Below are 26,411 nucleotides of genomic sequence, written 5' to 3'. Positions count from 1 at the left end.
CCTTTACAGTCTCTCTCAAAATCTTAGTTGTTTTCCCTAAGTTACTCTTTACAGAATTACCCGCAAGAGAACAGGACATACATGTATTATTGTTAGATTGGTTTGTTTTGGTCTGAGTCAAGGATTGCCACATGGTCGGCCATCGCTGGCAGATGGTGTCTTATGAGCCTGTGCATTATCCTTGCAGGAGCTGAATTTTAATGCACGTGGGTGAGGCCCTCACCCTTAGTTTGACACATTCTTTGCCGCTACTCTTGTCTGAACACCTGACCTGACTCAACATTGAGAGCATGTGCTTTTATAAACACTTGGTTTACAACTCAGGGTATTAGGTTTCATTGAAAAAAGGGAAAGGAACTTTAATAAATAAGTTCTCCTTAAGCGAAATTCCATTTAGAGCTTGAGAACCTTAGTTTAAAACCTAATCTGTCCCTTTTCCAAGTCTCAAAATTTCTTTTGCCTTTTTACTAAAGGAAGTAACATTTTGTTTTAAGCTACTGTTCCTTCTCTTCCCCTGAATAGTGCCTGGCTGCATCAGCATGAGAGATTGAGAGAAGCTTGGAATTGCGAGCATTTAATAATTTTTAAAGCCTGGAAAGCCCATTTCTGTTTAATTTATATAACTTTTTACACTGCATACGAGTAAGGGCCTGGAAGGAAAAAACCAGCCTGAAGAATACTTTCAATATAAAGTAGTGAGTGAAAACAGAGGTTTAGAAATGGAAGCTGCCTTTTTTTTTTTTTCTTGGACGCTGCCTTTAAACATAAAATTTTCAGTTTGCTTCTGCAAATACTTTTATCTTTCTTCTTAGCATTTATTTTGGCCACTTGCTGTCTTTTAGGTTACTGTAGTTGATAAAGGACTGCCAGAACCTATAATAATTCCTCCTTGCTTTTTGGCTGATAATCCTTTATTCTACATATAGTTCTGTGGTTTCATAAACTCCAGTGAGCGCCTTTGGTTAGAACTGGTGGAGATGCCCAGGAAACTCCCAGCTCACTTCTCAGCTCTGCCTGCCTCTCACTGAAAGACAAGCCACCTTCTTGAGTGTTGGTTTCTTGGTCCCAGCTTCACAAAGATGAAGTGGGCATTATTAGTCAATATCTGGTGGTTTTGAATGAAAGAAGGAGAGTGTGTGAGGTGTTTATAACTTCCATGGTAATTAGGAGAGAACAGTAACTTTGTTTGCTTACTTCTGACCTCGTGGGAAATGGGCTGGTTCTTTCTGAGGTTTCCTGTGGTGAGGATTGGTGTAAGTTGGGCCACGAAGATCTAGGGTAAAGAGCAGAAGTCATTGGCTTCCCTCTTCTAGTTGTGGAGCCCATAAGAAATAAGCCAGCAGTGAGGGCATATTAGAAAGGCAAGCAGTGGGACTTCCCTGGTGGTCCAGTGGTTAAGACTCTGTGCTTCCACTGCAGAGGGCATGGGTTTGATCCCTGGTCAGGGAAGTTCCACATGCCGGGCGGTGCGGAAAAAAAAAAAAAAAAGAAAAGGAAAACAATAACTGATAAAGTTCATTTCAAAAAAAACAAAAGGCAAGCAGTGCAAGGGCCAGAGCTCTGGGCTGTCCGCCGTGTCCCTTCATGTATCACCTTCCCTCCACGCAGGCCCTGAGCGACCGCTTCAGCGGTGAGATCCCCGATGACCAGATGGCACACAGCTCCTTTTTTCCAGATGAGTACTTCACCTGCTCCGTCCTGTGCCTCAGCTGCGGGTAAGTCCCCATCTTGGGCAAAGAGACTCAGAACGGTGCTTCACAGACTTCACTGTGCATGCAGATCATGTGGGGTCTGGTTAAATTAGATTGTGATTTAAGGATGGGGTGGGGGCTGAGATGGGGTACTTCTAGCAAGTTTGCAGGTGATCCTGATGGTCTGGGGACCACACTTTGAGGTTGCAGGGGATCCCGGGACACATGGTTATGAAGAATCCCCTGAAGATTCCAACCTGGTTTAGATGTGAAATTGACTGGTTTGGGTAATTTTTACCACAGAAAACTTTAGGTTGCCTGTTTTTCTATGTTTCTCTTACCAGAGCTTTCAATGGTAGTCATTCCATCCATTCAACTAATATTTGGTAGCCCGGTGTGTGCAAAGTGCTAGGGTAGGTATCATTTCTAGTTGACTGCTTTCACAATGAGGGCAGATGCTTAGAACACATTAGAATTATCCAGGGAGCTTTCAGAATTATTGAGGCCTGGGCCTCACCTCCAGGGATTCTCATTTAACAGATCTGGAGTGGGGCCTCAGCACTGGTGCATTTAAAAGGCTCCTCAGATGATTCTGATACGTAGCTCACTTGAGAACATTGAGTTAGGGCAGTATTCTCAAACTTTAATCCGTGTATGCATCACCTCAGGATTTTGTTAAATGCAGATTCTGAATCGGCAGGTCTGGGTGAGATTCTGCATTTCCAACAAATGCCCAGGTGACGCCTGTGCTGCTGGTCCGTGGATCGCACTTTATTACAGGGGGACAGAGCGGTGGTTCTCAGATTTTAGCATGCATCAGAAAAACCTGAAGGACATGTTAAAACACGTAGTTGGGCCTTGCCCCCAGTTTCTGATTCAGTAGGTCTGATGTAGGGCCTGCGAATTTGCACCTCTGATACGTTCCCAGGTGATGCTGATGTTGCTGGATGGGGACCACACTTTGAGGCTCACTGGATTAATTTGAGCCGTTAATGGCTCTTTAATCACAGTCTAGTGACTTGTCTGATGGAGCTCAGGGGATTTAAATGCAGTGTGTCAGGGTCAGATTGCAGACTGTGTCTTGCAGACACTCCCCCAGCTCTCCACCCTCTTCACCACTGCAGTGTCTTTGCTCTCAACAGGACTTCTGCTCCTGTCCTTCACATTCGTCCATACAGAGGAGACCTGAACCTTTTCTGTTATGAATGGCCTTTTTGCATTGATCCCTGTAGGCCACCTGCTGGGTCACCACCTTGGCTCTGGGTTTGTAAAAAGGACTTGGCTCTTGGATTATACAGTCTGGGCTACGGAGAACTGGGCATTGTCTTGGAGAGGAGGGAGGGATGGTAATTGCCAGTGTGACTTGCCTTCCTTTAGCGGGCCCCATGAGCCCAGCAGGAGGCTTAGGCTCTGTTAGATCATCACTTTTCCATGCTAACTGTGCCTCACTAGGGTTTCCAGAACTTTCCCTTCTATCGCAGTGAAATTCTAAAGTCCCGATCCCTGGTTTTGCGTTGTCAGTATAGCAGAGCTCACTATTCATTTGGAAGGTTTTCTTGTTCAGCTTAAGCCTCCTCGTAATGCACTGCCAAATTTTGAGGGTTGGTCTTTGTTTTACGTCTTGGCAGCCTGTTCTGGTTAAACTTCCCATTTCATGCTGTTTGGATTTTTGAGTTCCCTGACGGCCATTCAGGTTTTATCTCTGGTCAAGGTGGTGTCTTCTGGCTCCTCCGTTCCTACTGAGGGACCAGGTGGTTTTCCAAGAAGAGATTGGAAAATCTCCTTTGGCCCTTTGTCCTCACACAAGAGTAATAGTTGCTTTACCTGTGTAGTGATGTTGATTGCAAGTATGAGAGAGGCACGTGGGTTTCTGAAACAAACTGCCCTCTCTCTGCTCAGTATTCAGGGCCTGGTTAATAATGGAGCTGTGGTTTTGGCCCTGGGTCTGGCTCAGGGTCAGAGACTCTTCAGCGTAAGCGGCGCTGGCTCCTTTTAGCGGCTTCATTGTCAGCTTTTGGGCTTCACTCAGGGCTGGATGTAAGAACAGCATGAATCACGGGAAAGAAGGAGTATCTCATGAAGCCAACAGCCGCTGCAGATACTCTCACCAGTATGACAACCGGGTTTTTACCTGCAAGGTGAGTCCACCCAGCTTCTTCCCTAGCAGCTGGCTTGCTGGCCACACTCTCCTTTTGGGAAGACTGGCTTGGGACCATTCTTTGCTGCATCCCAAAGTATTTGATACTCAAATTGAATATCTCTGGAACTTCTCTCCAGCTCTAACCATAAGAACTCACATGTCTGTTGCTGGGGACTCCTTGGTTTATTTTTTTAAGCTTCAATCCCCCTTATTTATGCTTATATGCAAGGGTCATCTACATTGACTATCATTCTTTTCTTTTTTTTTTTTTTTTTTGGCTGCACCGCACGGCTTGTGGGGTTTTAGTTCCCTGACCAGGGATGGAACCTGAGCCCTTGGCAGTGAGAGTGTGGAGTCGTAACCACTGGACCGCCAGGGAATTCCCATACATTGACTATTCATTCTTAAGAGCAGAATTGCTGTGCAGAAACCCAATTTTGATGGATTTCTCCTGTCTGTGACAGGGATATAATTTATAGCTCAGTTTTGGGGCCTGGGATGGGTATACATTCAATTCATAATCATTTAGGGCACTGACTTCCTTTTTTTTTCTCTTGAGATTTTTTTTTTTAAACATCTTTATTGGAGTATAATTGCTTTACAAAGTTGTGTTAGTTTCTGCTGTATAACAAAGTGCATCAGTTATATGTATACATACATCCCCATATCTCCTCCCTGTTGCGTCGCCCTCCCACCCTCCCTATCCCTCCTCTCTAGATGGTCACAAAGCACCGAGCTGATCTCCCTGTGCTATGCAGCTGCTTCCCACTAGCTATCTATTTTACATTTGGTAGTGTATATATGTCAGTGCCACTCTCTCACTTCGTCCCAGCGTACCCTGCCCCCTCCCCATGTCCTCAGGTCCATTCTGTACGTCTGCGTCTTTATTCTTGTCCTGCCCCTAGGTTCTTCAGAACCATTTTTTTTTTTTTTTAGATTCCATATATATGTGTTAGCATACGATATTTGTTTTTGTCTTTCTGACTTACTTCACTCTGTTTGACAGACTCTAGGTCCATCCACCTCACTACAGATAACTCAATTTTGTTTCTTTTTATGGCTGAGTACTATTCCATTGTATATATAGGGCACTGACTTCTTTAGAGAAAGACTTTCTTCTGCTGTGCTAAACTCAGGGTCTGTAAACCTCCTGGTCTGGTTTGTGGGCAGTGGGGCTGGACAGGGATGTGGAGAGGCCAGGGGGTCTGGTGGACAGAGCAGAAGCTGGCAGAGTGCTCCATGTTTCAGGCCTGCTACGAGAGAGGCGATGAAGTCAGCGTGGTGCCCAAGACGGCTGCTTCCACCGACTCCCCCTGGATGGGTCTCGCAAAATATGCCTGGTCTGGGTGAGTTTCAGCTACCGGTTGTTTGGTGTGTTTGTCTCTCCAGGCACCTGGTGGGGTTACAGTATCTATTTGCCTTCCTTGTAGGTACGTAATTGAATGTCCCAATTGCGGCGTGGTCTATCGTAGCCGGCAGTACTGGTTTGGAAACCAAGATCCTGTGGATACAGTGGTGCGGACAGAGATTGTGCATGTGTGGCCTGGAGTAAGAGCTGTTTTATTTTTCTGTTTTCTCTTGTATTGTCCAGTCCTGTGTGTGGGAAAGCAGAACTTGTTTACAATTAAGGTTAACCATGAATTTCAATATACTGGTGGTTTAGGAAGGTGTGATCTGGAGAGCCTTTCTTGTTCTAGACCCTTAAATTTTTTCCATTTTTTCTTGCATAAATATTAGAAGCACAACTTTATTTATTTATTAAAAAAAAATTTATTTATTTGGCTACACCAAGTCTTAGTTTCATCATGCAGGCTCTTAGTTGCAGCATGCGGGATCTAGTTCCCCGACCAGGGATCGAACCCAGGCCCCCTACATTGGGAGCGTGGAGTCCTAACCACTGGACCACCAGGGAAGTCCCTAGAAGCACAACTTGAAATAAACTAAAAATTGCTGTATAGTTACATTGCCTTAGCAAATAAAGCTTTATTTTTTCATATTCTCCTCACTCATTTTCCATATGTGTATGTTTGTATAGATGCAGTTACAATTTATGTGCCACTTAACTGCTTTTTTCTCATACACAATTTTGCTTTGTTTCTACATTGTTTTCACTTTTCACAGTTCTCATTTGTAATCACTGTGTAATATTCTGTCTAGTATTATAGTTCGATTTTGTTCATGCTGTTTATGATTTTTTTTTTATTATCGAAGAAAATGCTATAGTGACCATCTTCATGTAAGAGAGACTTTGTTTTGGAGTATATTCTTCTTGAAGTATATTCTGAGAAGCGGAATTACTATGGACCTTTACTGTTTTTAATTTGACTTTTGAATTCAAGATGTTGGAAAAACACATCTGTTCATGAGGCAGTGATATGGTGTGTTCATTCTGCATTAAACCACAATTCACACTTGGAATTACCCATCAATCACAACACATCCAAAACCTTTTTCCTTCACAGAAGAAAGATAAGCGATTTTCTCTAAGGGACTTATTTTACTTGGTGGTGTTCCCCTTGCTGGGTGATTCCTAAAGCCTCCGGTCAGCCTAATAGGCCTATCTGCAGATCCACCTTTGAGCTTTCCTGGATCCTGCAGATACCAGAGAACTGAAGATTTCCTTATTGTTTTGTCATCTTCTTTCCAGTTTCCAGCTCCACTGGAATTGGTTACTGCAGTGTGGTCTCATTTCTGCAGGCCGCCCCCTTGACATGATGATCCAGGCCATTCTGTCCCAAGGATTTAATGTGGTCTTGAACTAGTATAACTTTCTCACTAGACTTCTTTGATCAATATCTTTTGTTTTTGATCTGTGTTCTTTCTTGTAAAAGCTATCATCCTTGTGGTAGTTTATATTCCAAGAAAACAGTAATACCAGTTTATTTTTAGGCTGTATTCCTCATAGTCCTTGGGATTAGGGAATATAGGCTCCTCCCCTTCTCTTTGTTCACTCATTCATCACCATACGTTGTTGAGTACTATGTGCCCAGAATTGAACCTAGATACTTACAAAAAAGAAAAAGGATTATTGTTCTCAGTTCAGTCTAATAGGGAGTTGGATGCGTAAAGAGACATTGCACTTACATGTGGAAATAGGATTCCTAGAGATGTGCAGATATTAGAGGAACTGAGATGAAGTGTTCCTAACCCAGCCTGGGGTGGGAGGCCTCCTGAAAGAGGTGTCCTCTTTTTTTTTTTAATAATTTATGTTAACCCTCTTATTTATTCACTTATTTTGGCTGCGTTGGGTCTTCATTGCTGTGCTCGGGCTTTCTCTAGTTGCAGCGAGCGGGGGCTACTCTTCATTGTGGTGTGCGGCTTCTCATTATGGTGGCTTCTCTTGTTGTGAAGCGCGGGCTCTAGGTGCGTGGGCTTCAGTAGTTGTAGCACGTGGGCTCAGTAGTTGTGGTGCACAGGCTTAGTTGCTCCGCGGCATGTGGTATCTTCCCAGACCAGGGCTCGAACCCGTGTCCCCTGCATTGGCAGGCGGATTCTTAACCACTGCGCCACCAGGGAGGCCCGAGGTGTCCTCTTTACGTAAGTATTTCCTGGGTTGTGTATCTCACTTACAGGCAAAGTAAGTTCTGAATTGAACAGTTGTGCACCAAGTCTTATGGTCACCTTGAAGAGAAGAATAATATCAGCAATGACTCATGGGTATGATATTGTCTAGAAGCCAGAGGGATTCCTGGCCTGTCCCCGTTCTTCTCTGCCAGGGAGTTTGTGGTTCTGAGTTGGCTGGGATGAGTGTATAACTTGTTCGAGACCCCTCTCTCTCCTTCCTTTTACTCCCTTCGCTCAGAGCATGATGGGAGCCTGCATTTTCATTTCAGACTGATGGATTTCTGAAGGACAACAACAATGCTGCCCAGCGCCTCTTGGATGGGATGAACTTCATGGCTCAGTCGGTGTCTGAGCTTAGCCTTGGGCCCACCAAGGCTGTGACGTCCTGGCTGACAGACCAGATCGCCCCTGCCTACTGGAGGCCCAACTCCCAGATCCTGGTACGGTGTGGCAGGATGCCCTGCATCCCTGGCACGGCCCATTCTGCTTGTGCTGCTTTGCCCTGTCCTAAGCTTGCTCTGTGAGGGAGGCTCTGAATTTCTCTCTCGGATTAGCTCTCAGAGTGTTGGAAAGGGTGGGGTATGTTGAGGCAGCCAGTGTCCTCTTTGCCCACTGATTTCCCTTTGTTATTTTGCAAGTATTTTCCTTGCGGTGGATTTTAGTTTCTTTCCCTGCAAGGGCCAGTTATCATTGGTCAGATGTCTGAGGTCATACATACAGAATCTGGAGGAAAAGGGGCCTTTAGAGGTCATTTAGGGTCATCCTCAGCTTGAGACATAAACCTCATGGCACCTACAGCAAGGGAGCACCCAGCTTTGGCCCAAGCACTTATGACAGGAAACCCGTTCCTCATCAGCTTCCCAGAGGCTCTTTTGAGAAGCCGTGAAAGCAGTGAATCCTCATTGCTCTCATAGCTGGAATTGGTGTAGTCCCTTCTGGAACCCTGTGACTCAGCCAGATGGATTTGGTACCTTTCCAGGCACTTCTTGGAAGAAAATGTTAATCACAGCTGTGCTTCAGTAGGGGTATTTTCATGTGGCTGGAGATCTTAGGTCCCGTCCTTTGTGATCATCGGGGTCCTGCCATTCCCAGATGGTCCTGGGCATCTCCCCTGGGTTGACTTTCTCAGCTGAGCAGACATGAATGTTACCTGCCTCTCTGTTTTGGGCTTGGAACAGAGCTGCAACAAGTGCGCTACATCCTTTAAAGATAACGACACCAAGCATCACTGCCGGGCCTGTGGGGAGGGCTTCTGTGACAGCTGTTCATCCAAGACCCGGCCAGTGCCGGAGCGGGGCTGGGGCCCTGCGCCCGTGCGGGTGTGTGACAACTGCTATGAAGCCAGGAATTCCCAGTTAGGTAACGTGGGGCCCGCGAACTGCAAGGGTGGAGGGGGAACCTCTCTCCTTGGCATTGGGTGTTGGGAACGGGACCCCCACCTGCCTAACTCTGTTCCTCACCACGTCACTCTTCTGAGAGTAGTTGCTCCCTGGTCTTGCCCAGTCATCCTCTTAAGTTCTTTGTTAACAGGGTCCTGGGGTGCTATTCCTTGCGGGGCCAGGGGGAGGGGGCGTGTTAAACCTGTTCTGTGTTTACCACAGGCTTTAGACTGAGTCTTCTCCCTGGAGGAGGTTCTGGTCATGCTCCTTGAACCCTTCTGGCTCACTGTAAAGGAAGGTTGTAAAATAGCCCCAGAGGGCTGAGGTAGAGGACTAACAGATCTCACTGGCTGCAGTGTTGGTGCCCACAGCCCAGACCCTTGCCATCCTTGCAGGACAGCACAGTGGTACCCTGGGAGAAGCATCCAGAATGCTCTGCTGTTGCCCCTGAGTTTTCCATTTGGGAAATGACTAAGAGATAACAGCTTTTCCTTCATCATCGTCTGCAGATGTTACTGAGGCACAGGCGGACGATGAAGGCGGGACGCTGATTGCTCGGAAGGTGGGCGAGGCCGTGCAGAACACTTTGGGAGCCGTGGTGACAGCCATTGACATACCACTAGGTGGGCCTGGCAGTGCCTCTCTTGGGTGCAGTGTATGTGGGATGAGGGCTTTCATAGTGCCTTGGGCTGTCGTTTTGTCAAAGTCTTACTGACATAGATTGAGTTGGGCAGCAAGGAGGTGACTGAAAATTTACATTTCCTTCTGCTGAATACCTTGGTGGTTTCATGTTTATTCCTGGAGGCCATCCTCTTATATCATTTATTGCTGCATAACAAACTACCTGAAAATGTAAAGGCTTAAAACAACCGCATTTTATCATGTCTCACAGGAAGGGCAATTATTTTGCTCCAAGTGGCATTGACTGGAATTACTGCTGGATTTTCCAGTTTGGTAGCTGGACTGGTCTCGAGGAGCCAAACCAACCTCACTTACACGCTGGGTAGCCTGGCAGGGATGCCTCGAAGGCTGGGCTCAGGAGAACCCCCCCCCCCCCGCCATTCCCCATATTCTCCAGGCCTCTCCACGTGGTTTCTCCAGTGGTAGTGGGCTTCTTACATGGTGGCTCAGGACTCTCGGAGACAGGCCTGGGCCTAGAAACTAGCTCTTCTACTACAGTCTGCTGTAGTCACAGAGCCTGCCTAGATTCGAGGGAGGGGGCAGGTTATCAAAGAATTTGTGGCTGTCTTTAATCCGCCACACCAGCCAAGCTGTTATTCCTTTAAGATTTAAGACAGCCACTCACCTCTGGATGTGAGGGATGCTTATAACCAGGATGGGAAGAGGGAGAGGAAGGGAAGCCCCGCCAGCGTGCTGAGGGCTTAGGCAAGGCTGGCCGGGCCTGGGGTATTTCAGCCCATTGTAGGGGAGAGACCAAGGGTTCCTGGGTGGGTGTGATGAAAATTGCTTGGGTCAGATTTAATCACTGTGGCTCACAGAATGAGCTCATGATGAGCTTTTGACTTAAGGGTGTGGGAATAGATGGGTTTGTCGAGGCTTGATGCTCAGGTTGCATCTGCTCTCAGGGGTAACCGGGAGAGGCAGGGGCTGCCCTTGGCACAGAGTCTGCCAACTGTGCTCACAGGCGCTCACCTGCTGAGCACTCACTGGCCATTGGGTCCCAGTGCATCAGACACATTATTTCTTGTAATCCTGTAACCACTTTTGAAGGTGTGTTGTTAAAGATGAGTAAACTAAGGCCCTGAGAATTTAAGGAACTTCTTAATCCCGCAGCTACTAACTGACTCAGGCTCAGTGGAACTGGGATGAAGGTATGTCCTGACTCCAAAGCCCAAACTTCTTTATCGTTACTCCACTGGTTCTTAATTCAGCCCCACTTTAGGCTCACTTGGAGAGCTTAATAGGTATACAATTGTCAGTGCCTAGGTCCCAGCCCCCGAGATCCTGACCTGGGTGGTAGGCGGTGAAGGAGACCTGGGTGGAAGGGGGTGATCTGTGTGCAGTCAGACTGAGAGCCAATGAAGTGTCTGTGGATGGCTTCTTGCCTCGTGGGACTCGGGGTGATGGGTTCCACGTGTGCCGCCTGTCATGGTTCCTTCCGTGCTGCAGGTCTGGTGAAGGATGCGGCCAGGCCGGCGTACTGGGTACCAGACCATGAGATCCTGCACTGCCACAACTGCCGGAAGGAGTTCAGCGTCAAGCTTTCCAAGCACCACTGCCGGGCCTGCGGACAGGGCTTCTGTGACGAGTGTTCCCATGACCGCCGGGCTGTCCCCTCTCGAGGCTGGGACCATCCTGTCCGAGTCTGCTTTAACTGCAATAAAAAGCCTGGTGACCTTTAACCCCAGCTCCCTCTCCGAGTCCTTCACAATTCCTTAGGTTCTCAGGGTTAGAAATGAGATCTCGCTGAGGTAGGCCCTCCTCCTGGTCACCTGTTGTGGTATGTGTCCTCTCTGCTCATCCTGAGGCCACTTTCCCACGGTGGGGGGTAGGACAGATGGCGAGCCAGGGTGAGCCTGGTGGCGGGCCTGAAGGCACGAACCCCTCAGGGCAGGGGACCGAGCAGCTTATAGTGAAGGGGAACGAACCTGAATCCATCGCATTTTATTTCAGTTAAAAATACATATATATACACACACACACACCCACCCACCCCTGTATATACATATGAAAGGAACGTGGAGTGTATTCAGGCTGCTGCTGGCTGTGAAGACCTGCACAGTCTGTCCCCAGCACAGAATCAGGTGGCAGTGGCAGCAGGTCTTCCCCACAAAACCGAGCCATGTCCAAGGCCACTGCGTTGCTAGTCACCTTTTGCTGCTCCTCTCTGAGCCTTCGAAGCCTTCGAAGCCTTCATGCCCCTCAGCTGCCGGGGCAAGTGAGCTTTCCAGGTACTTCTCGCTTGGGAGAGCCTGTGGAGGGTCTCCCTGGGCCCTCCAGAGTCGGATCCCAATTCCTTGCGTAGGCCTGTTGCGGTCAGAGACCACCCAGCTTAGCATGCAGGTCACGGATGGGTGGCAGGTGGGGGGTACGGTCCTTAGACCTCAAGTCCAAGTGCAGGTGACGCGATGGCCCTCATACAGGGGGAACACGGAAGGAGATGGGCCTTCCCCAGCAGTGTTTCCTGCTTGTTGATGCTTCCGTCTATGCGACCACTTGGCTTTCCCTGCCCAGAAATAGAGCACCTGCTTCCCTCCCCTACCAACCCCCTTGAGCCCACCATCTACTGAGTGTTGCACTAGGGTTTTTGCTTGTTTTGAAGTGTCTTAATTCTTTACTCCCAGACACACGACCCCTCTAGCTATTGGAGGGGTGATCATGAGAAATCTTCCAGGGAAACAGAGTACCGAATGGACTGTTAGTGGGGTTTTTTTAAAGTATATATAAATATTTCAACAGACCATTAAGAAAAAATTCTCCGGTCCTGGCAAGAGAAGTCAGATGAACTTTGTTTCTCAAGAGCTGGGACATCCATTTCTATCGTGACTGGAAAGAGACTGTTGTGCTGAAATCCTGTCATCATGGTGGATTTTATCGTCAGTGGCCAAAACTGAAGAATTAAAAGTGACATAGTTCTTGAGTGAACTGGTGGGTGGGCCGAGCTTCAGGGAGGTGCGTGGCGGTCATTCTTGGCGTGAGTGTTACTGTGACGTGAGCCCTGGAATGTGGTGGTCCCTCTCAGACCTGCTTCCTTACTGCCTCCTATGGCCTGTGACCGAGGCCCTGCTCTAGTCCTGTGTATCATTGAGTTCGCCGTTATAAAGGAGTCTTCCTGCGGAATATGGACTGTGCTGCTGCTTTCCTTTAACGTCATCAGTATATCTTGCTGCCTCTTTCTAGTTGATGATAAGAAAGCAGCTGGTGGCTTTTAGAGCAGAAGCCAAGTGAGAGGTATATTTTACCTGTAAATACCTCAGTTTATTCCCCGGCGAATACTCTATCAATCACAGAAGAGAGTAGGTGTTACTAGTGACCTATGGAAACACTGGGAAAAGACTTTTCTCCCTTTGTATCTGTTGCTCTTTGTTCCTCTGCCCTGCCTTGCTTTGTCTGTTCAGCTCCTGTTGAACTGCTATCCACTATCTATCTCCTGTTCTGTCATTCAGGGGCACCCCTGAGCGTGGGAGTCTGCTGGACCACATAGGGAGGATGCAGAAAAGTCTTCCGAACTCTCTTCCTTACGCTAGTCAGACCGGTAGAGGAAAGGAAGGTAACCCGGTGTCAAAATAACCAAAGGTTCTCTTTTCTTGCCCTACATACCCAAGGTTCATCTTTTTCTTTTCTTTTTTTAAAAAATTTATTTTTGGCTGCGTTGGGTCTTCGTTGCTGCGCACGGGCTTTGTCTACTTGCGGCGAGCGGGGGCTAGTCTTCGTTGCGGTGCATGGGCTTCTCATTGCAGAGCACGGGCTCTAGGCGCATGAGCTTCAGTAGTTGTGGCACACGGGCTCAGCAGCTGTGGCTCATGGGCTCTAGAGTACAGGCTCAGTAGTTGTGGCACATGGGTTTAGTTGCTCCACAGCATGTGGGATCTTCCCGGACCAGGGCTTGAACCCGTGTCCCCTGCATTGGCAGGTGGATTCTTAACCACTGCGCCACCAGGGAAGTCCCGGAAAATTATCTTAAGGAGATCTTAAACTTCCAGAGGAAAAGTAAAAATTCCGTTCCCTCCAACACATGGGGCCCAATAGATTTCTTGAGCAGGAGACCCCGTTGGCTCTGCTACTTATTAGCAGGAGACCTTGGACAAATTGCTTTAGTCTCAGTTTTTTCTTTGGTATATAGGAGTGACCTTCACGTGCTTCGTAGGGTTCTAAGAATTAAAAGGGAATAATGCTGGCAAAAATTGTTCATTCAACATACTAAGTGTCTAGATGTGGCAAGTGCTGGGGAAACTAAGCTTCCTCGAGGTTTCTGTGAAGCTGAGACTCAACAGATGAAAGGAGTGGAGGACAGCTTGAGCAGAGGCCCAGATGACGGAGGGACTTGTAACATGTGTCCTGAGAGCACCAGGTGGGAGGTGGAGAAGGGGCAACAGGGTGAGGCATATGTGATCAAATCTCAAGATGCCGCACATTTTATTCCAAGGTACAAGAAGGCGTTGAGTGCAGGGATCTTTGGGAAGGTCATTCCCGTGGCAGTGGCCACGTGGTGGGTGGCCTGGAGAGGCAGACTTAAAGGAGTGGGCCCAGGGAATTCCTTGGAGGTCCAGTGGTTAGGACTCTGTGCTTTCACTGCCAACGGCCCAGGTTCAATCCCTGGTCGGGGAACTAAGATCCCACGAGCAGCGTGGCGCGGCCAAAGAAAATAAATAAAAATGAAAGGAAAGGCTTTTACTAACATACATGAATGGAGAAATGGAAGAAGAAACTGAGTTTAGCCTGCAGTTGTTTTCAGAGGTGGTTACATGGAAGATTTAGACCAGGGCAGATCGAGGGCTGACAGGTAAGTGGGGCTAACTTTGTCTCTGGGTGCCCTTGCTGGGGGACACCGAGTGTTGATCTGTGGACATTTCTGGTAACCAGTTTGTGCCACTCTTCTCATCTGTTTAGAAGGCTACAAGCAAGCACAACAGCAAAGGGTTTATTGGAGCTCAGTGCTGCTGCCACCACCCCCTGCTCATTCGCTAACTTTCACTGTCACCTGGGGAATGGGGCAAAATGCCCTAACAGACCTGCAAGTGAAAAATGCTTCCAGACTGTGTAACATACTAATCTTTGGGACACTAACAAGCAAACATACCAAAATGCTTAATCAGCTTCTCAGCTGAGTTTAACCACTTCTCATATACTCTAGACCAGGGGTCCCCAACCCCCGGGCTGCAGACCCGTATTGGTCGGTGGCCTGTTAGGAACTGGGCCGCACAGCAGAGGTGAGCGGCGGGCGAGCGAAGCTTCATCTGCCGTTGTTCCCCCGCCCCACCCCACACCCTGGTCCGTGGAAAAACTGTCTCCCGCAAAACCGGTCCCTGGTGCCAAAAAGGTTGGGGACCGTTGCTCTAGACCAAATGTTAGGAGCAGTGACTGCTCACTAAAGATAAAGAACAGATTTTGAAGATGTCCCCCACCTCCTTTTTTTAAAAGCCTAAGGGAAACATAAAACTAATTCTTTGACAACTGTATTTGCCTAGCAAGAAATTTGGGCTATGGCACAGCTGATGAGTTAGGAAGGTATATGGGGATAGAGCCCCACACGTCAGAACTCACCAGGTATTCCGAGTAGTCAGTTGTCTCCACTGTCTATGAGAGATCAAAGTTAGACTGAAGAGCCACAGCTCCATTGAAATAGTACAGAATAGTGGCAAAGGCTCTTCACCAGAGGTGCAATACCAGTGACTGTAAAAAGCAGATCATGTAATGAACAAACTAGTGTGTTGTGAGAACTTTTAACTTTGGGGGAAAAAGTATGAGTGACATTAGGGTCATGGCTCAGCACTTATGCTTTTTTGTGCTGTTGGGGAGGGGCATGTCACCAAAATTAATCCAAAAGACCCTGCTGTGACTGCAGTCACCAGGACCCTTCAATCATACAGCTATTTCCCGGGACCTATGTGCAGGTCGGTATGCCAAGGCTGTAAAGATACAGGGGCGATGTCTCAAAGATTAAACAAACACCTAAGAAATTTGGTAACTGGCAAGCTTCTTAGTCTTTGGTGAGTGCCAGAAAAATTCATTTACTTAGCAATTAAATATGAAATGTTAGCACTGCATGTTTACACTCGCACCAAGCCACTCTGTGATTTCTCCTTAGCACTAGCTGTGTGTGATACACAAGTATTGTCAGCAAATGGAGGAGTGTGGAAAGTAGAGAACGTGATCTCTTCTGGTGCCAAGTCCCAGCTCTCCACTTAACAGGTCTGCATTCTGAGGCAAGTCATTCAATTTCTCTGTGCCCAGAAAATGATGCTAATAATTTTTATATCATTACTACTGTCCTACCTCCTTCATACGTTGTTTTAAGGATCAAGTCAGCTAAGACGGATGAAAGTTATTTATAAAACCTAAGGCACTAAAAATATTTGTTGTAACACATTGCTCATCTACCAGATGACCAATCTGATACTCTCATGTTTTTTGGATTTCTCTCTGTACATTAAGTTGTAGTAGGGTTCTGGCAGGACACAGATGCATAACACTCAAGGGGGTAACCGACGAGAGTTTAATTGGTGAAGCACCCTGGGCTAGCAACAGTGAGATGCAATTATCAGCTGCAGGTCTGAAGGGACAAATGGAGAGAAGTCACTGGAATCCAGAGAGCTGTGTTCCAGCAGAAGCTGCAGACTTGGGTAGAGGAGCACAGCCACAGCCCACCACAGCCCAGCAGAAGGGGAGCCAGGGGACTAACAATCCCTCAGTCTTCTGCCCTCTGCTTTCCTGCTGCTACATCCCATAGGCTGAATCCACCCCGGGCCAGAAAGCCTGCTGAGGTAGTCCATAGCTTCTTGGGGCACAGGAGCAAGTGGAAGCTTTCCAGCAAAGCCATTAAAACTGGTCTCAGTCTCTTCCTCACACAGGGTTTGAGCAGATGTTACTGTAGCTGGTTTGATGCTACAGCAGCCAAGCATCATCATCTTCTAAACCATTAACAGAAGCAACATACCATGTTCTGGTTCTTTCTACTTTCTAGTTTATTGTTTGGTAGAAAGGCTCTTTGTATTAACGTGTTGTATAAACATCTCACAAACTGCTTCTCCTAGATTACAAAAAGTCAAAGCCAATTTTCTTTGAGATGGGGCCCTTGAATCTGACATTCAAGTCACCATGATAGAAACAGGAGCTGCTGTACCTAACATTCTGGAAGGTACTTCAACATATGCATGCTAAGGCCTGTCTAGCATCTAAAAGGATCCATCTTTCCTTACAATGCCTATACATGGTAATGAATGAGAATACCAGAGATCTGACACTGGTTATCGAGTGAGTTTGAGAAGGCTAGTTTAATGATTCCCAACTCAGCCGTAAAATCTCTAGAGACTCAGAGAAATGACTCCCCCTTCTCTCCAGCTGGCTTTCTCAAGTATAGATGCATGTCTTTCTGGGACCCAGGCACTGACTGTCAACAGTTTCACCCAGTCTCATCATCAGGCTTCTCGAAAGGGCTTTTGGTGAAAGCAGCAGCTTTAGTTATTGTCAATCTTCAGCCCTTAGAAAAGTATTTTTTGTTTAAAAAAAAAAAAAAAAGGTGGAGGAACTACTCTAAGGAATTCAACAAGAAAAGGAAATAGGTACCTTTTATGAAAAGGACTTTTAAGCTTCTTGAACCCACAACTTAACTGAAATAACTTTACTGAAGTGTCTCCACATAAAATACAGCACCTTTTCCCCAGCAGCTGGATGGATGGGATATGCATACACAAGAGCATCCATTTGAAATGCCCTCACTGAAAATGGCAATTGTGGCAAAAATATGGCTACCTATGCTCCCCTGAGTCACATCCATGTCCCTCCAGGCTGCAACCTGCAGAATTAGCTGTAGGAGAAGCAGTAAAGGTCCTGCCGGATGGCCATGAGCAGCCCTGGCGCTCCCCGGAAGCCTCCAAGCCGAGAAGAGAAGGCCACACTGGGAATGTCGGCCTTGGAAGTGGGGTGTGGGGAGGGTATGGTTCTGAGCAGCTGGGCATCATGGAGGCTCCAGATTCTCGTGTAGCAGTCCTGGCCCACTAAGAAAGAGGGAAGACACGTGGCAAGTTAGTGAGAGAATGCAGAGAGCCTGTGTACCTGTGGCCCTGGCTTCTAGGATTCCTAAGGGCTAAAGGTGATTTCATGTGAGCCAAACAAACTCACAAATGGAAATTATTTCTACTGATAAGATGTCCCTTTTGAAAATTAAAGTTACAGGACTTCCCTGGTGGTGCACTGGTTAAGAATCCACCTGCCAATGCAGGGGACACGGGTTCAAGCCCTGGTCCGGGAAGATCCCACATGCCGTGGAGCAGCTAAGCCCATGCGCCACAACTACTGAGCCTGCTACAACTACTGAAGCCCGCGCGCCTAGAGCCCATGCTCTGCAACAAGAGAAGCCACCGCAATGAGAAGCCCACGCACCGCAATGAAGAGTAGCCCCCGCTCGCCGCAACTAGAGAAAGCCCGTGCACAGCAACGAAGACCCAACGCAGCCATAAATAAATGAGTGAATGAATGAATGAATAATAAAAAGAAAATTAAAGTTACAGGTCGCCCTGGTGCTCTAGAACCACTGATTGCAGGTGTTCAAAGTGACAAGATGCACTGGTGGGCTGTGACGCCCTGGGGTGTTCACGGGGCATCTTGGCTATCAGGTGGCCCATTCTGCTTTTCTTGGTGACAAGGGCTATTCAAGAGGGAGCCCAGGCCACCTGTTCTAGATGACATGCAGCTGATTTCCTTTTTATGAGAGAGTAACCAGGAAGATCTCATAACTTCATTACATCCTGGGGACAAATCAGGTGACAACTCTCCCCAGAGTATTTTCTGGTTCAATGGTTCAGTTCACAAGACTTCATAGTCTTTCAGGGTTCATAGTTGAGAGGAATCTGACACCTGACACCACTGGTTACCGCAGCTCAGATAGGCAATATGTGCTACTGGAGATCTTCAGGGGGAGAAGGGCAGACCTTAGGCATCACGGATTTTAGTGTGCTTTTGACCATCTGAGTTGACTGTATGACCTTAGGTGTGGGGTCATTCAGGTTGTACAGTTCAAGGATTACTGCAGCCAGCCCACTCCCCACATCTGCCTCTCAACAAGGCTCATATCTTTTCTACTGTCCAGAACACAGAAACTCTCTGGAGATGAAAATTTGTGGAAAACAGACTCAAGGAAGCTAATTGCTGGTGGTGGTGACAGTAGTAAATAAGTCTAAGAAAGTTCTAGCAAAGTGATGCTTCTTAGCCACAGAAAGTTTCATAGCAAATAAATACTTTCCGTAGGAATATTAGAAAATTTGACATCTGTGAAGACTGGAAACATATTCCTTAATGCCAAGGGCCTACTATTTCGTTTGTCAAACTGCCAAATAATCATATAATCTGTGATCAACTTGTTAACTCCTTTCAAGGGGGTTTGGTGCTAGAAAGCTCTGCTTCTATTCTACAAATCATGGGTTCACAGCAGTGGTGTTAAAGGAACCAGGTTCCTTTACAATGACCTCCATCTCTTTTCTTAGCATCCTCTGGTGGAAACGGGAGCACAAAGAACAGGGAGCCCAAGCTTTTCCACAGGACAGCTGCACGATGGGATTGAGGGTCACACTGAATGCTGACCTGGTGAATAGACTTAAACTCCACACCCAGGTCTCCTAAGCCACTATGTTTTATTGCTCCTCACTCACCTGTAACTGAAGTGACATTTGCCCAGTCACGTGGGGACACAGGGCTATCCACCTGGTGAGTGTTTAAACTGTTGCTTACTGATGTCCAACTCTACATCCCATCTTAACTCCCTGACCCCAACTGTCCAAAATCCCCTTTATTCGGTTTTGTTTTAGAGAAATTTCTCCCTTATCTGCTTAAGCTGCTGGTGGTCCTAAGGGACAGCGTTCGATGGTATGGATCTCCTCCTCCCCAGATACCTGCCACCACGATTCCTTCTTCCTCATGCACGTGCAGGGGCAGGTGGGCATACTCGTTCACGTGCCCTTCGTACTGCCTAATACACTTAGTGGTCCTCAGGTCCCACAGCTTGATCTGTGGGGAGAAGCACAAGGGGCGGTTAGGGAGGGTCCAACAGGTACACTGGTGAACCCCAGGCACGAAAGCCAGAGAGGGCGAGGTGGTCTCCAAAGACCTCTTCAAGTTAGAAAAATACGTCTCAAACCCCCGAGCCACAGAGTCCATCAAAAGCACCATGACCAGTTTCACGTCTGTTTAGACCAGATTGGGCTCCCAGCGGGCAGCAAAGCAGCTGCCCCGCACAACTCACAACTCACATGGTCTCCAGATGCCTTTCCCCTGCCGCTGTCTGACGTCAGAGTCTCTCCTGCAGAGCCCCTCCCCCGACCCAGAGCCAGCTCCAGCGGCTGGAGAAAGTCACTGGTACCCGTACCGTTCCAGCCATGTCAGATGCCATCAGGCATTGCTCTTCTTGCAGAATTTGCACAGAGGTAACTGCTGAGTCGTGGAACAGGCGGGTGGCTTTCCAGCCCTTGCCCTGATTTCGACAACGCAGATCAATGGCAAAGATTTCGCCGGAACGACAGCCATTAAACAGCAAAGGAGCCTGCAGAAAGAGGGCCTGCTCAGTACCTCCCTCCCGAGGCTGGGAGGGGTGTGCCCTCCAGAATACAACCCTGCCTCCCCTCCCCTATCCCAGCCCCTAGGTCAGAGGTATGTGTGAAGCAGGCTGGTTAGGGTTTGAGCCTCAGTGGAGATGGAAGGGTTCCTTATCAAAGGGTCAAGAACTGGACACCATGTGTCCCTCCAGTGTCCTCCCCGCTGGCTGCAACTGGCCCCTAAGGCCTCACCCTGAACCCCTCCCTGTGAAGTGAGGGTGCGCCCTCACTCCTCCCAGGTCATTAGAAGCTGGGTGATGAGAGTGGAGTAAGAGAGATCAGAAATCCAGGTAAGACATGGGGTCCCAAACTGAGTGAGAAGATGGCTGAAGAAACCTGAATAATGAATTCTGTGCTTATGCCCAAAGCAGGTTGGCACATCTTCCACACTTTTAAAGAAAGGTGGCATTTTCTACAGGTCAAGTCTTTGAAACGTAGTAATGACTAGAATTTTGATTTTTAAATTTATAAAATGTGTAACTTGACAGCTGCAGATAAAAGTGTTATGAATTGGGACATAGTTAATTTATACATTAAAAAATTTTGAGTCAGCTGTACCCACCACCAGAGCCTCCCATCAAGCCTCTTAGATAGCCTCAACCACCAGAGGGCAGACAGCAGAAGCAAGAAAAACTACAACCCTGCAGCCTGTGGAATAAAAACCACATTTACAGAAAGATAGACAAGATGAAAAGGCAGAGGGCTATATACCAGATGAAGGAACAAGAAAAAAACCCAGAAAAACAACTAAATGAAGTGGAGATAGGCAACCTTCCAGAAAAAGAATTCAGAATAATGATAGTGAAGATGATCCAGGACCTCGGAATAAGAATGGAGGCAAAGATCGAGAAGATGCAAGAAATGATTAACAAAGACCTAGAAGAATTAAAGAACAAACAAACAGAGATGACCAATAGAATAACTGAAATGAAAACTACACTAGAAGGAATCAATAGCAGAATAACTGAGGCAGAAGAACGGATAAGTGACCTGGAAGACAGAATGGTGGAATTCACTGCTGCGGAACAGAATAAAGAAAAAAGAATGAAAAGAAATGAAGACAGCCTAAGAGACCTCTGGGACAAGATGAAATGCAACAATATTCGCATTATAGGGGTCCCAGAAGGAGAAGAGAGAGAGAAAGGACCAGAGAAAATATTTGAAGAGATTATAGTCAAAAACTTCCCTAACATGGGAAGGGAAATAGCCACCCAAGTCCAGGAAGCGCAGAGAGTCCCATACAGGATAAACCCAAGGAGAAACACGCCGAGACACATAGTAATCAAATTGGCAAAAATTAAAGACAAAGAAAAATTATTGAAAGCAGCAAGGGAAAAACGACAAATAACATACAAGGGAACTCCCATAAGGTTAACAGCTGATTTCTCAGCAGAAACTCTACAAGCCAGAAGGGAGTGGCATGATATACTTAAAGTGATGAAAGGGAAGAACCTACAACCAAGATTACTCTACCCATCAAGGATCTCATTTAGATTTGATGGAGAAATCAAAAGCTTTACAGACAAGCAAAAGCTAAGAGAATTCAGCACCACCAAACCAGCTCTACAACAAATGCTAAAGGAACTTCTCTAAGTGGGAAACACAAGAGAAGAAAAGGACCTACAAAAACAAACCCGAAACAATTAAGAAAATGGTGATAGGAACATACATATCGATAATTACCTTAAACGTGAATGGATTAAATGCTCCAACCAAAAGACACAGGCTTGCTGAATGGATACAAAAACAAGACCCATATATATGCTGTCTACAAGAGACCCACTTTAGACCTAGGGACACATACAGACTGAAAGTGAGGGGATGGAAAAAGATTCCATGCAAATGGAAATCAAAAGAAAGCTGGAGTAGCTATACTCATATCAGATAAAATAGACTTTAAAATAAAGAATGTTACAAGAGACAAGGAAGGACACTACATAATGATCAAGGGATCAATCCAAGAAGAAGATATAACAATTATAAATATATATGCACCCAACATAGGAGCACCTCAATACATAAGGCAACTGCTAACAGCTATAAAAGAGGAAATCGACAGTAACACAATAATAGTGGGGGACTTTAACACCTCACTTACACCAATGGACAGATCATCCAAAATGAAAATAAATAAGGAAACAGAAGCTTTAAATGACACAATAGACCAGATAGATTTAATTGATATTTATAGGACATTCCATCCAAAAACAGATTACACGTTCTTCTCAAGTGCGCACAGAACATTCTCCAGGATAGATCACATCCTGGGTCACAAATCAAGCCTCAGTAAATTCAAGAAAATTGAAATCATATCAAGCATCTTTTCTGACCACAATGCTATGAGATTAGAAATGAATTACAGGGAAAAAAACGTAAAAAACACAAACACATGGAGGCTAAAGAATACGTTACTAAATAACCAAGAGATCACTGAAGAAATCAAAAAATACCTAGAGAAAAATGACAATGAAAACACGACGACCCAAAACCTATGGGATGCAGCAAAAGCAGTTCTAAGAGGGAAGTTTATAGCTATACAAGCCTACCTCAAGAAACAAGAAAAATCTCAAGTAAACAATCTAACCTTACACCTAAAGAAACTAGAGAAAGAAGAACAAACAAAACCCAAAGTTAGCAGAAGGAAAGAAATCATAAAGATCAGAGCGGAAATAAATGAAATAGAAACAAAGAAAACAATAGCAAAGATCAATAAAACTAAAAGCTGGTTCTTTGAGAAGATAAACAAAATTGATAAGCCATTAGCCAGACTCATCAAGAAAAAGAGGGAGAGGACTCAAATCAATAAAATCAGAAATGAAAAAGGAGAAGTTACAACAGACACTGCAGAAATACAAAGCATCCTAAGAGACTACTACAAGCAACTCTATGCCAATAAAATGGACAACCTGGAAGAAATGGACAAATTCTTAGAAAGGTATAACCTTCCAAGACTGAACCAGGAAGAAACAGAAAATATGAACAGACCAATCACAAGTAATGAAATTGAAACTGTGATTAAAAATCTTCCAACAAACAAAAGTCCAGGACCAGATGGCTTCACAGGTGAATTCTATCAAACATTTAGAGAAGAGCTAACACCCATCCTTCTCAAACTCTTCCAAAAAATTGCAGAGGAAGGAACACTCTCAAACTCATTCTATGAGGCCACCATCACCCTGATACCAAAACCAGACAAAGACACTACAAAAAAAGAAAATTACAGACCAATATCTCTGATGAATATAGATGCAAAATTCCTCAACAAAATACTAGCAAACAGAATCCAACAACACATTAAAAGGATCATACACCACGATCAAGTGGGATTTATCCCAGGGATGCAAGGATTCTTCAATATATGCAAATCAATCAATGTGATACACCATATTAACAAATTGAAGAATAAAAACCATATGATCATCTCAATAAATGCAGAAAAAGCTTTTGACAAAATTCAACACCCATTTATGATAAAAACTCTCCAGAAAGTGGGCATAGAGGGAACCTACCTCAACATAATAAAGGCCATATATGACAAACCCACAGGAAACATCATTCTCAACGGTGAAAAACTGAAAGCATTTCCTCTAAGATCAGGAACGAGACAAGGATGTCCACTCTCACCACTATTATTCAACATAGTTCTGGAAGTCCTAGCCACGGCAATCAGAGAAGAAAAAGAAATAAAAGGAATACAAATTGGAAAAGAAGAAGTAAAACTGTCACTGTCTGCAGATGACATGAGATACATAGAGAATCCTAAAACTGCCACCAGAAAACTGCTAGAGCTAATTAATGAATTTGGTAAAGTTGCAGGATACAAAATTAATGCACAGAAATCTCTTGCATTCCTATACACTAATGATGAAAAATCTGAAAGAGAAATTATGGAAACACTCCCATTTACCATTGCAACAAGAAGAATGAAATACCTAGGAATAAACCTACCTAGGGAGACAAAAGACCTGTATGCAGAAAACTATAAGACACTGATGAAAGAAATTAAAGATGATACCAACAGATGGAGAGATATACCATGTTCTTGGATTGGAAGAATCAACACTGTGAAAATGACTATACTACCCAAAGCAATCTACAGATTCAATGCAATCCCTATCAAATTACCAATGACATTTTTTACGGAACTAGAACAAATCATCTTAAAATTTGTATGGAGACACAAAAGACCCCAAATAGCCAAAGCAGTCTTGAGGGAAAAAAACGGAGCTGGAGGACTTCAGACTATACTACAAAGCTACAGTAATCAAGACAATATGGTACTGGCACAAAAACAGAAACATAGATCAATGGAACAAGATAGAAAGCCCAGAGATAAACCCACGCACCTATGGTCAACTCATCTATGACAAAGGAGGCAAGGATATACAATGGAGAAAAGACAGTCTCTTCAATAAGTGGTGCTGGGAAAACTGGACAGCTACGTGTAAAAGAATGAAATTAGAATACTCCCTAACACCATACACAAAAATAAACTCAAAATGGATTAGAGATCTAAATGTAAGACTGGACACTATAAAACTCCTAGAGGAAAACAGGAAGAACACTCTTTGACATAAATCACAGCAAGATCTTTTTTGATCCACCTCCTAGAGTAATGGAAATAAAAACAAAAATAAACAAATGGGACCTAATGAAACTTCAAAGCTTTTGCACAGCAAAGGAAACCATAAACAAGACGAAAAGACAACCCTCAGAATGGGAGAAAATATTTGCAAACGAATCAACGGACAAAGGATTAATCTCCAAAATATATAAACAGCTCATTCAGCTCAATATTAAAGAAACAAACACCCCAATCCAAAAATGGGCAGAAGACCTAAATAGACATTTCTCCAAAGAAGACTTACAGACGGCCACGAAGCACATGAAAAGATGCTCAACATCACTAATCATTAGAGAAATGCAAATCAAAACTACAATGAGGTATCACCTCACACCAGTTAGAATGGGCATCATCAGAAAATCTACAAACAACAAACGCTGGAGAGGGTGTGGAGAAAAGGGAACCCTCTTGCACTGTTGGTGGGAATGTAAATTGATACAGCCACTATGGAGAACAATATGGAGGTTCCTTAAAAAACTAAAAATAGAATTACTATATGACCCAGCAATCCCACTACTGGGCATATACCCAGAGAAAACCGTAATTCAAAGAGACACATGCACCCCAATGTTCATTGCAGCACTATTTACAATAGCCAGGTCATGGAAGCAACCTAAATGCCCATCGACAGATGAATGAATAAAGAAGTTGTGGTACATATATACAATGGAATATTACTCAGCCATAAAAAGGAACAAAATTGAGTCATTTGTTGAGACGTAGATGGATCTAGAGACTGTCATACAGAGTGAAGTAAGTCAGAAAGAGAAAAACAAATATCGTGTATTTACGCATGTATGTGGAACCTAGAAAAATGGTACAGATGAACCGGGTTGCAGGGCAGAAGTTGAGACACAGATGTAGAGAACAAACATATGGACACCAAGGGGGGAAAACTGCGGTGGGGTGGGGCTGGTGGTGTGCTGAATTGGGCGATTGGGATTGACATGTATACAGTGATGCGTATAAAATTGATGACTGATTAAAAAAAAAAAAATTTTTTTACGGTCCTGCTGGCTAATCCAAGTACTCAAGAATTGCTAACAATTCATAAGTTGTTTAAAGGCAGCTGAGCCACGCCTTTCCAGATCAGCCAAATTTCATTCAGCGCCGACTTATTCACCAAGTAACCTGTTAATCTCTTCTGGTGCCCTCTTTCTCCCTGTAAAAGAGGGAGGAGGACTAGATTCCACACAGGGGAATCCCATTCCAATCCAGCAAAATGTCCACTCTTGGGAAACTTTGTATCAAGCCCTTCCCAATCCAACCAACCGTAATAGCAAACTGCTGGGCCAAGACGTCACTGCTGGTCCCAAATGACTGCCGGTGTCCCGTCACCACGCTGGTCACCAGGACTCGCCGAGACAATCCTGACAGAGACGGAGATGGGCGGACAGTGTCACTCGAGGTCTGGGGAGTGGGACTGTGGACAGGGGTTTAGGGTCTGTGAAATCCTTTACCCTGGGCACCTGGGGAGGCAGCCGTAGCTCACCTGTACTAAAGCAGTTATTTGCCTGGATGTTCAGGGACCACGCACAGGACCAGGCCCCAGGGATCCGAAAACTGCAGAGCATGCCAGGCCGGTCTCCTGCTGAGGGGACAGTAGTAGTGTTAGAAAGACTAACAGCTATCAGGGAGGCAGTATGGTGTCAGATAGGAGGGTTTCAATTCCAGCTGTGTGATCTCAAACTTTTTTCAAAAATAATTTCTTTAAATTGATAAAACATACATTAAGGGTACAAATCA

General features: G+C 45.6%; 2 protein-coding genes across 5 annotated transcripts in view; one reads left to right on the top strand and one right to left on the bottom strand.

Annotated features, from left to right (window-relative positions):
* Positions 1-12,575, top strand: part of ZFYVE1 (zinc finger FYVE-type containing 1) — a 49,556-nt gene extending 36,981 nt beyond the window's left edge. For both annotated transcript variants that reach the window (XM_061180992.1, XM_061180993.1), the window contains 8 exons: positions 1,609-1,715; positions 3,721-3,829; positions 5,080-5,177; positions 5,262-5,379; positions 7,665-7,835; positions 8,574-8,754; positions 9,284-9,397; positions 10,905-12,575. In XM_061180992.1, coding sequence (XP_061036975.1) covers positions 1,609-1,715; positions 3,721-3,829; positions 5,080-5,177; positions 5,262-5,379; positions 7,665-7,835; positions 8,574-8,754; positions 9,284-9,397; positions 10,905-11,137 — 1,131 coding nt within the window. In that variant the 3' untranslated portion in view covers positions 11,138-12,575. The remainder of the gene's footprint in view (positions 1-1,608; positions 1,716-3,720; positions 3,830-5,079; positions 5,178-5,261; positions 5,380-7,664; positions 7,836-8,573; positions 8,755-9,283; positions 9,398-10,904) is intronic.
* Positions 12,576-16,443: 3,868 nt separating this feature from the next.
* The window catches only part of DCAF4 (DDB1 and CUL4 associated factor 4), a 34,196-nt gene continuing 24,228 nt past the window's right edge, over positions 16,444-26,411 (bottom strand). For 2 of the 3 annotated variants that reach the window (XM_061182708.1, XM_061182710.1), the window contains 5 exons: positions 26,158-26,256; positions 25,938-26,035; positions 19,816-19,989; positions 19,343-19,457; positions 16,444-17,452 (listed from right to left, as the gene is read on the bottom strand). In XM_061182708.1, coding sequence (XP_061038691.1) covers positions 17,259-17,452; positions 19,343-19,457; positions 19,816-19,989; positions 25,938-26,035; positions 26,158-26,256 — 680 coding nt within the window. In that variant the 3' untranslated portion in view covers positions 16,444-17,258. The remainder of the gene's footprint in view (positions 17,453-19,342; positions 19,458-19,815; positions 19,990-25,937; positions 26,036-26,157; positions 26,257-26,411) is intronic. The other variant, XM_061182709.1, reaches the window with a different exon arrangement.

Source organism: Eubalaena glacialis, chromosome 2, assembly GCF_028564815.1.
Source record: "Eubalaena glacialis isolate mEubGla1 chromosome 2, mEubGla1.1.hap2.+ XY, whole genome shotgun sequence".
NCBI classification, from domain to species: domain Eukaryota; kingdom Metazoa; phylum Chordata; class Mammalia; order Artiodactyla; family Balaenidae; genus Eubalaena; species Eubalaena glacialis.
This window is presented reverse-complemented; position numbering and strand designations above follow the sequence as displayed.